This window comes from Gobius niger, assembly GCF_951799975.1.
Source record: "Gobius niger genome assembly, chromosome: 16".
Taxonomy (NCBI): Eukaryota; Metazoa; Chordata; class Actinopteri; order Gobiiformes; family Gobiidae; genus Gobius; species Gobius niger.
This window is the reverse complement of record NC_136867.1, coordinates 11,583,042-11,597,017: the sequence shown is the minus strand read 5'-3', so window position 1 is coordinate 11,597,017 and position 13,976 is coordinate 11,583,042. Positions and strand designations below refer to the sequence as shown.

Here is a 13,976-nt window from a genome sequence, read left to right as displayed (position 1 = left end):
TGTCAGCATGTGTTCTGATCTACATGTTGTAGGTTTCTGATGTATGAAAGGGTTCTAAATTAGACCTGCGTTTGCTTCATAACAAATGTCCATTTGAGTTGCTAATCTAATACATGGCTAAACCAGAGCTCTGAATAGAATTAACTTGCAATTTAGTTGCCAGTGTTTAAAAATGTTAACAGGTTGATTGCATGACCATGTAGTACTTTTTCCTCACCTTTCCTTAATACTGTAAATGGATCAATGCGTGTAAAATGAAACAAGACTGCAAATGGTTAACTTAAGGAAAACAATGCCAATATATTGTATTTATGATTTGATTTTTCTGTCTTTTATCTTTTGTTTGTGATGTTTTTTTGTCAGTAATGTGTGTGTATACATGGCGCTAATCACGCAGGCGTAATTATGTGCCATTGCTTTGACCCGTCTGGCATAAGTGTTGTAGTCTTGTTTTTTATTGAACCATATATTTACCACTAACAGACTATGATTAAAAGGAGCTGATAACCTGAAAACGTAAACCTGCAAAAGGGAGTACATGTGCGTTCTTGTCATGGCCTGGCCAATGTCCACTTTTACCCACTACTCTCTCACCAAAGTGCTTGTTCAAAGCAGATGGATGAATGACTAACAGAGTACCACTCGTTATTTGTCAATGTTAGCCAAATGACCACTGCTTTTTCTGTGTGTTCATTGTGCGTCTCATTTTGTAAAATGTGGACTGATACTAAAGACATTTTACATTGTCATGTTTCGATTAAAGACATTTTACATCTGTCATTCTGTGTGGTGTAGTTGTGCCCAGTTCAAAATAAATGCCTGCCTTACAAATGTTAGCAGTTTGTGTTTGTGCATTATTAGCAGCAGGTACATTTATCATTTTTAAATGTTGTACAAAAAACTGAGGCCAGGCAAATGCCTGTGATGGAGTTTCAAGAAATTGAAGAGTTTTGGTTAGCTTAACCCATACATAAAAGCATATTATAACCTGCCATTTCAAATGACACAAGCACATCAATTATTCAGAGATGTTTAAAAACCATTTCCACACCAACTTATACAATGGAGTAAAGAAAAACATTTTGTAAAGATGCATATATGGCATAATTTATTTTGTGGTGACTCTTATGCATTGTGTGAATGTATATGTTGAAGATGCAAAGCCTCAAAGTCAATCATACATTTGTTCAAAAATACACTTGTAACTAAGAACTATTATAGTCCATTATTCTCTTGGATTCCAAGGACGCTTCTAAAGCTGATGCGCAGATTCTGTGTAAACATACAGAATTTTGTATGGGTAATCTTGCTCCAAAAGAAACAATACAGTATAATTTCTCTTCATTTGGAGCGAACGTAAACCAGAGAGGATAACAGTAGAAACTCGGGTGGTTTGTATAACAGGATGAGATTGTCACTCCTCAAACCATCATAGTGCAACCAGTAGCCATCGATTTGAAATGCTGCTGAGTAGTGATGCTCATCTTTGTTAAAGAGTGTGGCACCCTCCAGTAAATACCTTAGGAATAGAACACATGTTAAAGTATTGAAGCTTGCACTGTTTACGTCAAAGAACTAAAACAACAAAACAGAAGTGGTAGACACCCAGTTTGTTACATGTTTGTAAAACTGCCACGTGGCAACTTAGGAGACATAAAGTAAGCATACAGTAGTATGACGTATACCTTTGCTGACAGAGATCAAGGTTATAGGGAACATGTGACAAGTCTTCCGATCTCCACTTCTGCATGTTTAAAATGACAAATGCTGGAGGTCCATGGCAGAACACTCGTTGAGAATACTCTCTAAGACCACCACATCTGTCAACAGGATCAATTATAAGAAAGTTCATTCTAGCAATGTACTGCATTTGTGAAAGTATCTCACCCAAGCTCTGTGCAGAGGAGATATTTGGGGAAGAAAAACTCATCCACAGCAGACTGAATTGGGTCCCTTTGGGGCAGCTCATTGGGTGGACTGAAAGTGAAATAACATTATTTTAAGTAAATAGGCGTGTTTGTTTTTGTGGTATGGCATGTTATTATGTGGAGATAACATACCAAATGTTGATGGTTGTTTTGATCATCTCCTGGAAGCGGACTGGACAATTCCAGTTGTCACACAGACTTTCTTGCATGGTGGACATCAAATTGTCCAGGTTTTCTGTGAAATTTTGATGTTCATTGCCAAAAAGATCAATCTCCAACGCTGTTTTGTGGATTTCTGAGCGATATTGCTTTTTGGACATCCTCTCCCATATCCACAGCATTTTAACAGTTGTGTAGTCACAGGAGTCCATCAAGTAGAGGAAGTGGTCAACAAACTGTTTGCCAAGAAAGGCGGAGAGCTCTCGAGAAAACCCTTGGTTGTCCCGTAAAATAACATAAAGAATCATAAGAAACCCATCGATGGTGCATGTGTTTTTAAGGCTTATCTGGACATATAGAGGAATGCAGGACATTGCCTTCCTCCCAGCCTTAATTGTGTAGACACCACCCCATGGAAGAACAGGCCTCCAGAAGCAGCGATCTTCTTCATCATTATTGTTTACAGACGCACGGATTTCTTCAAACAGCGTCTTGGACCTATACACAAAGGAATAAAGACCCAAGACGCACAGAGGGGGAAATAAGCTAGCATTAGCCAACCACAACAAACAATGATCTCAATTACAAAAATGCATCATGAGAGGAGAGATATTGTTCTGGAATATATGCATGAGTGAGGTGAGAAAAAACGTACCTCTCAAAATGTAAGCTGTTATCACTAGAAATAAACAAGAGCTCCTCGTTGTCGTTCAGACCGTACAAACTATCCCCCATAGCTCGGTGTGTTTCTTCATGCCTTCCTTCGCTTCATGGTTACTTTGATGAAAAAAAGTTGTATTCTCGCTCTTTCTAGGCTGGAGATACCCTCGGGGAGACCCAAACACCGTCCTGGCATCAACTCTTCTCTTAACACGACCACCACAGCAAAACATTGACGTGACAATCCCACATTTCTGTGCTGCCCTCTGCCGGCGAAACTGCGCTACTGCGTCAAGTCACTGGTTAAAACTCATTGGTTACTAAGGGCTACAACCTCTATATACGATTGGCTAAACAACGCGCCAATCAACTTTTAGCACCGCCCCCTTGCTTACGCACTCTGACATTCGTGAAAGTTTTTACACCGAATAAAGGCGTAGGAGTCCGATGTGAACCGCCAAGTTGCGAAGTACATACACGCAATCACAGTGCGTTGAACTCAATCATTTTTGCAACTCCTGTTCTGGTCAAACTGTGCACGAGACATTGCCACTGACCAAAGTCATAGACGACAAGAGAGGAAAGATGCCAGCCAAAATCATAAGCGGGAAGGAGGTGTCTGGGTAAGTATTCATTTATTAAACTTACTCAAAGGCAATGCACGAGGAAGAGTAGTTTTATCATTTGTTTTGTCACCACATGTTACAGTAGGGTTGGTACCATGCTGCGCTTCAGTGCGTTAGAGAAAGTAATGATGTATATGAACTGTCTTTTTTGATCATATTACTGAAACTGTGCTCACGATTTGATATGCAATTGAGAGAAATTGAAAGTGTTTGTCCAACTACATGATTCCAGCATTATGTAATAAACCCATTGTTTTTTGACTGACCTTTGCCCCCTGGTCCGCTGACCTGTACTAGGCTACTACTAAAATGCATTCATTCATTGACAAATATCTACAGTTAGGGTATATTAGGCTATTCCTTTTTCTTTTACACTGGATGCACACTTTTTCCGAACCAAAAAAAAAGCGTATTAAGTTGCATGTGCCTGTCACAAGACAAGACATCCTGCACTTTGTTAATTCCCACACAGTTCTCATTATTTAATTATAGACTTGTCAAGCGCCATTTCTGAAGTCTGTTAAAGTCTGAGTTTTTCCAGATAATTATTGCTTAAGGTTTATATTGAAGGTTTATTTTTGATTAGTTGGCTAGTTGTTGCAGCTATTTGTTTATCAAATGTGTGCATTTTATACCAGGTTTCCCATTGTCCTTTTGAGTCCAGGTTTTGTAATTGGTGGCAAGCTTAAAAAAAAAAACCAAGGCTTTCTGTGTTTATTTCTTTAGGCTCCAGTCTACTTAATCTTTCTTCAAACCTTATCTCTTCAAAGCCTTTAAATCTTTCACAATATTCTGATCAATGAAATGCCAAAGAGTAACAGGAGGACAAATAACACTGCTCATAGTATGATTCAATCAAAAACACACACCTGGCAGTTGTGGAAAATAATACAGAATAAATAAACTTCACATTTTGTTTTTTTGTTTTCTGTTTAGATTGGTAAAAGAGCGCCTGAAGAAAGAGGTCGAAATCATGAAGCAATGGGACCCCAATTTTGCACCTGGGCTTGTAGTTTTACAGGTAAATAATCACAATTGACTGAATGAAAGCTATAAACTTTGGAATTTTGGTGGCATATTTTGCCACTCCTTTTTATGGCTTTTTGTGGAGTCAGTTGGAAGGTAAAAAATACTTTGCCTGGCCTTTGCTACTTCTTCTTTTGATAAAACTCTAAAGAGCTGTCATTCGTCTTTGTTCTTGTAATTATTTTGATTGTGAATGGTTCTTTGCAGGTTGGTGACAGAGAAGATTCCACTCTCTACATTAGTATGAAAATGAAGGCAGCGAAGGAGGTAAATGCCTTTCTCAGTTTGTAGATTTGCTAACTGTATGCAGAATTTGAAAAATCTCTCCTTTCTAATAGATTGGAATAAATGCAACCCATTTGAAACTCCCCAAAACAGCGACAGAAAAAGAGGTAATGTAATGTACATAATAGTGAATGTTAATTAAAGTGATTCATACGAGCGATCACGGTTATTGTTTACTTCCACAATTTTTGCTGAATGTTTTGATGAATGATTGGCAACAGCTGCTGCATCCAGGCCTCTAACTCGGTTTTATAAAAGGATAGATCTGATACAGCGCAAGAGAAGCAATGCCCTGTTTATGGACATTGTTTTTGCAGATCATAGGATTTTAATACATTTTTTATCAAATATGAAAACGTAAAATGCCTACCACGGCCAACGGATGTGACGACATCGCAATCGCTCGTATTGAAATGATGAAATATTGGATTAAGTCTAACAAGTCTGTTCATTGACAGATTCTACATGCCATTACCGAGGTGAATGAAAATTCATCTGTCCATGGACTCATTGTCCAGCTGCCACTCGACTCAGTTCACAAGGTTGATACAGAGAAAGTCACCAATGCTGTGGCACCAGAAAAGGATGTAGATGGGTGAGCCCACTTCACTACATGATTTCAGTTTTTCTAGACTTTACACGGTAATATTCACAGCTTTGTACTTGTTTATTAAAAACAGACTAACAAGCATAAGTGCTGGGAAACTTGCACGTGGGGATCTACGTGACTGTTTTATTCCCTGCACACCAAATGGCTGCATGGAGTTAATCAAACAAACTGGTAATAATGTCATAAACATTGTGTATCATCATAAAAGATTGTAAAGAATATTTTTTGTACAGGGGTGTCTGTTGCGGGAAAGAAAGCTGTGGTGCTTGGACGCAGTAAAATTGTGGGGGCACCAATGCATGACCTTCTGCTCTGGAGTCACGCAACTGTCACTACCTGTCACTCCAAGACTGTTGACTTAGACCTGGAGGTAAGAGTTTCGACATAAAGCTAATATACTGCACTTTCTACAAAGTATTGAAATGGACGACTTCTCACATTTTGTCATAGGTTGGAAAAGCTGACATCCTGGTTGTAGGCATTGGTAAACCAGAGATGGTTAAAGGAGAGTGGATCAAAAAAGGAGCAGTTGTCATTGACTGTGGCATTAATTACATCCCAGGTTTGTGACAAAGATTCAATTAATATTTTTAAAGAGTTCCAACGACCCTAAGTGTTTTTATGTTGCTTCTCAGATGAAACCAGGCCAAGTGGTAAGCGTGTCGTGGGTGATGTGGACTATGTCTCAGCCAAGGAGCGGGCAGATTTCATCACTCCAGTGCCTGGTGGTGTGGGGCCCATGACTGTAGCTATGCTGATGGCGGTAAGAGTAGTCCCGATCCAACCAACTAACAATATATCAATTATGTGTGAGACTGTTAAGATAGCTTCAGGTAATTCTTAACTATTTTATTGGTATCTATTGTTGTCTTCAGAACACGGTTCAAAGTGCAAAAAGATTTGTGGAGTGCAATCGTCCTGGAAAATGGAATATTACTTACAATGAATTGAAACTTGAAAAACCTGTACCGAGGTAAGTGTTTTTTCACTTCAAAACAGCATTAACTACAATTATTCGTAATTGGTTATTCTGTGTCTTCTTTTCATCAGTGACATTGTGATTTCTCGATCCTGTATACCAAAACCCATCGACCAAATAGCAAAGGAAGCGGGTCTGCTTTCAGATGAGGTGGAGCTCTATGGAAAGACCAAAGCCAAAGTTCAACTATCCATCATGAAGCGACTGCAGGCACAGCCAGATGGCAAATATGTTGTTGTCGCTGGGTATGTTGTTCTCTGCTCCTTTCATGTACAGGCTTAAGTTCACAAAGTATCAAGCATGTTAAGTATACTTCAATGAAGTGTGTTGTTAAGTTGGATGGATGGATGTTTATCTTAATATTTACACTTGTACTTGAACATTGTTTCTTGACATTTTGGCATTGTATTCTTCCTGAAGCATCACACCCACTCCTTTGGGAGAGGGAAAGAGCACCACCACTATTGGCCTTGTGCAGGCCCTGGGAGCTCACATGAATCTCAATGTATTTGCATGTGTTCGACAACCATCTCAAGGGCCTACCTTTGGGATTAAAGGTTAGTCTTGGAAAAAATGTAACCACCAAATTACTTTAAGAACTGTTGTTCTGTTGTTTTGTCCCTAGGTGGTGCTGCAGGTGGTGGTTATTCACAAGTAATTCCTATGGAGGAGGTACTGGAAAACAGCTTGTTAGAAATGTACATAAATGATAGTATGATCTATTAAAAACACTTTTTTCTCTAGTTCAACCTCCACCTCACTGGAGACATTCATGCCATCACAGCCGCCAATAACTTGGTGGCTGCTGCCATTGATGCTCGCATGTTTCACGAAGCGACACAATCAGATAAAGTGGGTATTTATTCACTGTTTTCTACTTGAAATGTCAGAAGTTCATTAGTTTCACCAGAATCTTTATGCATCAGGCTCTTTACAATCGCCTAGTTCCACTCAGTGGAGGAAAAAGGCTGTTTTCAGAAATCCAGATCAAAAGACTTGAGGTTAGTCTCTACAAAGCATAACTTTTTTTTTTTTACAATTTTGCTGAAATTACTTGCATGTAACAGTTTTTTTTTCTAAATCAGAAACTTGGTATTAAAAAGACCGACCCCTCGACTCTAACTGAAGAGGAGATAACTCGTTTTGCACGCTTGGACATGGACCCTGGCAGTGTCACTTGGCAGAGAGGTACAATATCTGGAATTTTTTGCCTGTTAAATTTGAACTACTGCTGCAAGCATTAATAATAATAATCATAATCATAATCATAATCATAATAATAATGAATAATAATGGATTTCAATTGTATTGCGCTGTAAAAGCCTGTGTTACCTGGCTTCTCAAAGCTATTACTCTTGTAGCCACAGCCGCCCCGGGGTAGACTGACTGAAGCGAGGCCCCCCCTTTCACTCACAGGCAACACACTCTTTCATTGTGGCCCATTGTACATGTTTTTAGTGATAGGGGCAGCCAGAGTCCCCGTAGGAAACCGACGCAGATGCAAACATTCAAAGTCCATGCAGAAAGGCCACGTCTGGCCGGGGATTGAACCTGGGACCTTCTAGCTGAAAATTCACAAGCACTAACTGCTCCGCCATCGTGACAACCATTATAATTGAATTGTTGTGTGTACAGTGATTGATACAAATGATCGCTTCTTGAGGAAGATCACTATTGGACAGTCTCCCACAGAAAAAGGATATACAAGAGAGGTATCTTTTGTCTTCCTGATAGAAGTGCCGTATCTTAATCTGATGGGACACTACAGGTTAAAAATGTTTGTTCTCCTTTTTAGGCACAGTTTGACATCACAGTGGCCAGTGAAATTATGGCGGTCCTTGCCTTGACCAGCAGCTTAGAGGATATGCGCATGCGACTGGCCAAAATGGTTGTAGCCACCAGCCGAAATGGAGACCCCATAACAACAGAGGACCTGGTACAGTTTACTCACAAGAGCTGATGTGGAAACATGAAAAAGAATACTGTACTGATGAACTCATTCTGCTTTTGTAACTACAGGGAGTGAGTGGCGCTTTAACAGTCCTAATGAAAGATGCAATAAAGCCAAACCTGATGCAGACCCTAGAGGTGGGAGTTACACATTATGTCACTTTAGGTTATGTTGACTTTAACATACATTTGTGCAAACTACAGGGTACACCGGTGTTTGTTCATGCTGGCCCCTTCGCCAACATAGCTCATGGCAACTCCTCCATCCTGGCAGACAAAATAGCCCTGAAGCTTGTGGGACCTGAAGGATTTGTAGGTAAGTGTTATGCAAGTGGCTATATATTCTTTACAGTTGGTAAACAAAATGATCTTACATCTCATCTTCATGCAGTGACGGAGGCTGGCTTTGGTGCGGATATTGGTATGGAGAAGTTCTTTAACATTAAGTGCCGATACTCTGGTTTGAGGCCTCATGTAGTAGTGCTTGTAGCCACTGTCCGAGCACTGAAGATGCACGGAGGAGGGCCTACAGTGAGTTTAATTGTTTTACAAATCATCACAATGCACTTTGGGCTGGATGACAACATTGTGAACATTGTGGTGTTTATTTTCTTCCCCTTACTCATTTTTTCTTTCTCCCCAGGTGACAGCTGGGATGCCTTTGCCCAAGGAATATGTAGAAGAGGTATCCGGTCGTTGGATAAGAGCTAAACAAGCCTTACATTAGCGCTACAATAAGCATATGTTTGTTTGCATTTAGAACTTGGGGCTGCTGGAGAATGGCTGCAGTAACCTGAAGAAGCAGATTGAAAATGCTATGCACTTTGGTGTGCCTGTAGTCGTGGCTGTTAATGCATTTAAGTAAGGATTTGAGTAGAGGATAGAAAGCAATTGTAATGTACTTATCCTATCAATAACACTACTGTCTATGGTTCTCTTACCAACTGCAGGATGGATACTGACGCTGAATTAGATTTAGTTTGCAAGATGGCCAAGTTAGCTGGAGCCTTTGATGCCGTTTGCTGCCAGCACTGGGCTGAAGGTGGCGCTGGAGCTCTGGCCCTGGGCAAAGCTGTCCAGAGAGCCTCTGAGTCTCCCAGTGACTTCAAGTTCCTGTACAACTTGGAGGTAAAAAACAAACATGTCTCGCTGTTATAGAGACATAGAGGTGCATACTAAGGAGAATGTTTTGTGTATAGTCATCGATTACAGACAAGATTCGGACAATTGCCCAAAAGATTTATGGTGCAGATGACATTGAGCTTCTTCCTGAGGCTCAACACAAGGTGGAGCTCTACACCAAACAGGTTCGTCACTATTATTTGAAACATGTTCCGTTGTAAACAGATCATCATGTTTAAGATACTTTAAAGGCTTTGAGAAAATAAATACATAATTTCACTTATAATTTATTTATGAGTGTGCTGTTCCCTGCAGGGTTTTGGCAATCTTCCTATGTGCATGGCAAAGACCCACCTGTCCCTCTCTCATGAGGCAGACAAAAAGGGTGTGCCCACAGGCTTCATCCTGCCAATCAGGGACATCCGAGCCAGTGTGGGTGCTGGCTTTCTTTACCCACTGGTTGGCACGGTAAGAGACCTTGTTTTTACTGTCAACACTTGGAAACAGATACTTCATGCACCTTACATTTGAGTTGTTTTACATTACAAATCGATAAGTCTTTGAGAAACGATTTTGGCAAATCATGATTTCACTGCTATTAGTTAACCACAATGTTCCTGCAAACCCTACACACAGTGACACATTTTCAGAATATAACCATAAATATAATTTCCAGAACTGAATGCATCTGTTAACTGTTAAGATGTGATATAATAATTAATAAATTCTTAATTTGTGCTTTTGATTTGAGGAGTAACATTTATTTAATGCTTATAGATGCCCACTATCCCTGGCCTTCCCACGAGACCTTGCTTCTATGACATTGACCTGAACCCGGACACTGAACAAATCAATGGTCTTTTTTAAAACATTGTTTTGGTAATTGACTAAACACATCAACCATTCATTTGTCTGTTAGTCTGTGGGTTTGTGTGGGCTATCATGAGAAAAGTTTTCAAAATGTGAACCTAAAACTGTAATTCCTCTATGCTGTTTAACGTAATTGTATATTTCCACTATGGTCAAACCAGACTAGCAGATTCATAATGTACCGGTACTTAAAACTACTACATTTGTAGCTGAAATTTTGCCTTTTTCTTTTTTAGCTAACAAGCAGGATGGACAAAGTTAATGTGATGCAATAACTACTGTATGCTTAATGTGAATCTCACTTTTCTAAATAAACTGTAAAACATACATTATAGAGACTTTTTTTTAATTTTGACATTTTGTATCACAGAGCTAAAACAATGAGGCCTTGGCCACTCATTTCATCAGACTTCTCATGCCCTCCCTTCACAGGGATTCAAAGTATGTTGTGGCAGAGCTCACTTTATGTGACACATTCCTTTCTGAAGATCAAATCAACGAAGCCACACATTTTCATAATAAAGAACAGATCATAATGTTTGAAGAAATTATTTAATGAAAGCATGAGCATTTACTACAGGTAAAATACAAATGTTGAGCACTCCTTTATTCGTCCTTCCTATGCTTTCCCTTGCCACGTCCTCCTTTACCATGTCCTTTTTTCTGCACACACAACCAATGCATTACTTCAGATTGTGAAAGAAAGGCACATTTTTATTAATTGATACAAACCTTTCCCGACTTCCGACCCTTCTTTTTTCCATTTCCTCCTTCTCCTTCCTAAAAATAAATATTCACATACTTTAAAATAGAGTAGTGCAATAAGAAGTTGTACTTAAGAGACAGTCCACCTTACCTCGCCTGAGCCAGACACGGAATCTTCAGATCCAGACACTTCTTCCTCTTCTTGTTCCTCTTTTTGCTCTTCTTGCTCCTCTTTTTTCTGTTCTTGCTCCTCTTTTTTCTGTTCTTGCTCCTCCTTTTTCTCCTCTTGCTCCTCTTTTTGCTCTTCTTGCTCCTCTTTTTGCTCTTCTTGCTCCTCTTTTTGCTCTACTTGCTCCTCTTTTTGCACTTCTTCTTGTGCTGTCTCTTCCTGCAAGAAAAAAAACAACTTATTACCAAACATCTGTCATATTACACACCGATGTAATATCAAATCAAAAACCGTGAGGAGCATTACCTCTTTCTTCGGTTCGTCACTCATGTTGTATTTGGAGTTGGTTGGAAACTACTCTGGCAATTATTATCTGTTGGAAAAATAACATTCAAACAAAAGTGGGTGCAACTAAAAGCTTTAATCTGAAGTAGAAAGGTGCGGAGGTCTTACCTGCTGCAGATCGAGATGTGTGCCCAGGTGCATGTAAGGTTTGTACGTATTTATAGGGAGAGTCGAGCGAGAGGAAGGCTCCAGGCAAATTAATAGTTGCATGACAGGTGTTGCAAGTATGCCTTGTCTGTCGTCTTATATTGTTTCAAAATTTGCCAACGCTCAAATCCAGCATTAGACTGCTCACATGTTTAAAATAATAGTGGGAAAGGCTTCATTTCAATAAACAATAAAATACCAGCATTCATTTAATTATAGGTGATTTATTGGTGGAAAATATCTTTTAAAAACATGTATTTGCTGTGAGCCGGCTCGCCTCTACACAGCCCTGATTCATAACTTTGCTGAGAGCATCACCTTGTTTCCATGGAGATGACAACAGGTTGCAAAACATAAGGTATAATACATTAGGGCTAGTGGTTCTTCGCACAAAGTACCTAAAATATTTTACCTTCCAAGAAGCACCAGGTGTGGATCACGATCTTAGTCTGAAATAAAGCTAAATTGGACTAAATTACAGTATGACTGAAATAGATGCAAACCATGTCTCAGCCAAAAAAACACATTACGAAAGCAGAAGAGGAAAAATATATAATTAAAATGAATAAATTCTAAAACTGCATATGACCCTGAGTACCAACTAAAATTTTGAAATAAACCACAGCAAAAATAGCCTTATGATGAGCTTATTTTTTATGTTTAGTAGTGAAATGTCACTCCTGTTTATAATTGCAGACGTGGAGAGAGGTTTCAAGTTCACTATATATTTGGGGGGAAACAATGTATATAGCAAATGTATACAAACAAACAAACAAACAGACTTTGGTTGTCAATGTCTCGATATTTGTGAGACATACAAAATACAATGGTTGTGGATTGTGGCGTGTCCAAAAAATGTCATCAACGTCATAAGGATTCATTCACAACTTATATCCAGTCATCCTCCAGTCAAACAATAACACAAGTAAATACCTCCGTGTAATTACAGGACTCCGCACGTAGGGAAACCGCACCTTAAAACAGTATCGAACATGTGCCTGAAGATGACACAGATGATGAAGTTTAGATGAACCTTAGATTGATAGCATTGCCTTTATTTGTTGTAGGCCTATGTCATTTTACCAAACGTATGCTTCATTTAGCGCATTATTGTATGTTGTAATATTGATTAAAGCAGTTCCCATCACCTTCCCAAGTGTCGAATGACCCAAATAAACTTCTTTAAGTCTATTTCAACCCAAAAGTTAAATATGCTGTTTGAACTTGACATAGTTTATAATAGGACTTCCCCTATTTCTGCTGATTCAATATTGTAAATGAGACCCAAAATTGCTCTGCAGTCCACTTAATATAATTGAATTGACCCACCAACTTATTTCATTGACCCATATTAAACAGCTATTTTGCATATTCGGTTTGTTTTGCTTTTATTATTGCAGCGACAGTAACAGTGAGCATGTTAAATAGTGACATCTAGTGAAGAGAACAGATCACTGCACGTCTCAAGTCCTGGGGCAAACCACTTTGCATTTCATGTGCCACTTACAGGCTCTCAAATGAAATTGAGAAGAAAGATTTTTTATTTAATGTGGTTTATCTCATAGATGCCTAAAATTGTATATCAAATTGTGTGTGTATATTTCAATTCAGCAAGTCATTAATTCAATTACTGTGCTCCACACATTTTAAACAGCACAGCAGGACCACAGCAGGTAATTAATGAGGCAAATGTGGCACATCCATGCCTGCCCAGCACTGAAGCACTTTGATTTAGTCACCAATTTGTTATTAATGTGTTAATAAGGTTTGGACCACAACTAATATTTTCAAATGTACATGTTTGTTCATTGTTCGCAAACAAAAGAAAATCAGGTACAGGGCCTTTAAAGTTCGGTCTTTAAAGACACAAATAATGTATTCAAAATCCTGACTAGTAACCTATGTTTTTACATTCATTCACAAGAGCCAGGTTTCTTCTAAGCAGATTAATTCTGCAGAATGTGTGCTATGTAGACTGGGGTATGCTTGAAATGCTGTTGCTCAAATTGGCAGCTTTCAGGGATGTGTTTGCTTCTATAGAACTATAAATTGCAAAGCAGTGACGCTCGAATGAATGGCATGACTGGCATTAGTGGCATTTTGTCGGCCTCACTGCCTGCATGCTGCATAGTATATGTCTCTCAGGCTAGAATGAAATGAGGATTATTCCCCTCAACCAAGACATAGTCTCATGGTCAGGTCATGTTTGTTGTTGTAAACAAGACCACATAAGTTGTTCGGAGCAATACTGTTCTTTGGATCTTCGAATGTTGCTGCGTTGTGTGTGTGAATGTATGACTGCATGTGCAAGTGTTGAGGTCTATACAGCCTCGGAGCTTAGGATAACTAAGAAGGCGAAAGAGCAAGTGCTTGAGAGAGGGAGAGCTAAAGTGAG

At 39.2% G+C, this 13,976-nt stretch overlaps 3 protein-coding genes across 4 annotated transcripts; 1 reads left to right on the top strand and 2 right to left on the bottom strand.

Annotated features, from left to right (window-relative positions):
- Nucleotides 1-1,144: 1,144 nt before the first annotated feature.
- On the bottom strand, nucleotides 1,145-3,008 carry dorip1 (dopamine receptor interacting protein 1). Its single transcript, XM_079574356.1, has 5 exons — nucleotides 2,743-3,008; nucleotides 2,061-2,585; nucleotides 1,888-1,977; nucleotides 1,686-1,820; nucleotides 1,145-1,519 (listed from the first exon to the last, which is right to left on the bottom strand). Exons 1-5 carry the CDS (start codon nucleotides 2,820-2,822, stop codon nucleotides 1,342-1,344), a joined length of 1,008 nt encoding a protein of 335 aa, XP_079430482.1. The 5' UTR covers nucleotides 2,823-3,008; the 3' UTR covers nucleotides 1,145-1,341.
- Nucleotides 3,009-3,192: 184 nt separating this feature from the next.
- Nucleotides 3,193-10,392, top strand: LOC306976428 (C-1-tetrahydrofolate synthase, cytoplasmic-like). Its single transcript, XM_079574354.1, has 27 exons — nucleotides 3,193-3,370; nucleotides 4,310-4,394; nucleotides 4,607-4,666; nucleotides 4,738-4,791; nucleotides 5,143-5,279; nucleotides 5,365-5,465; nucleotides 5,528-5,664; nucleotides 5,745-5,856; nucleotides 5,930-6,057; nucleotides 6,170-6,267; nucleotides 6,345-6,518; nucleotides 6,694-6,830; nucleotides 6,899-6,945; nucleotides 7,018-7,125; nucleotides 7,200-7,274; nucleotides 7,359-7,461; nucleotides 7,909-7,985; nucleotides 8,069-8,209; nucleotides 8,293-8,361; nucleotides 8,428-8,539; nucleotides 8,615-8,754; nucleotides 8,867-8,908; nucleotides 8,984-9,084; nucleotides 9,174-9,351; nucleotides 9,423-9,530; nucleotides 9,661-9,813; nucleotides 10,123-10,392. The coding sequence occupies exons 1-27, from the start codon at nucleotides 3,333-3,335 to the stop codon at nucleotides 10,210-10,212; spliced, it is 2,805 nt and encodes a 934-aa protein (XP_079430480.1). The 5' UTR covers nucleotides 3,193-3,332; the 3' UTR covers nucleotides 10,213-10,392.
- Nucleotides 10,393-10,778: 386 nt separating this feature from the next.
- LOC306975909 (uncharacterized protein) lies at nucleotides 10,779-11,563 on the bottom strand. Of its 2 annotated transcripts, none has more exons than XM_079573710.1 (5): nucleotides 11,543-11,563; nucleotides 11,396-11,462; nucleotides 11,072-11,308; nucleotides 10,948-10,995; nucleotides 10,779-10,878 (listed from the first exon to the last, which is right to left on the bottom strand). In XM_079573710.1, the coding sequence occupies exons 2-5, from the start codon at nucleotides 11,417-11,419 to the stop codon at nucleotides 10,822-10,824; spliced, it is 366 nt and encodes a 121-aa protein (XP_079429836.1). In that variant the 5' UTR covers nucleotides 11,420-11,462; nucleotides 11,543-11,563; the 3' UTR covers nucleotides 10,779-10,821. The 2 variants fall into 2 exon arrangements, with proteins under 2 accessions (XP_079429836.1, XP_079429837.1); XM_079573711.1 differs by having other exon boundaries at nucleotides 10,809-10,871; nucleotides 10,944-10,995.
- Between the last annotated feature and the right edge of the window lie 2,413 nt (nucleotides 11,564-13,976).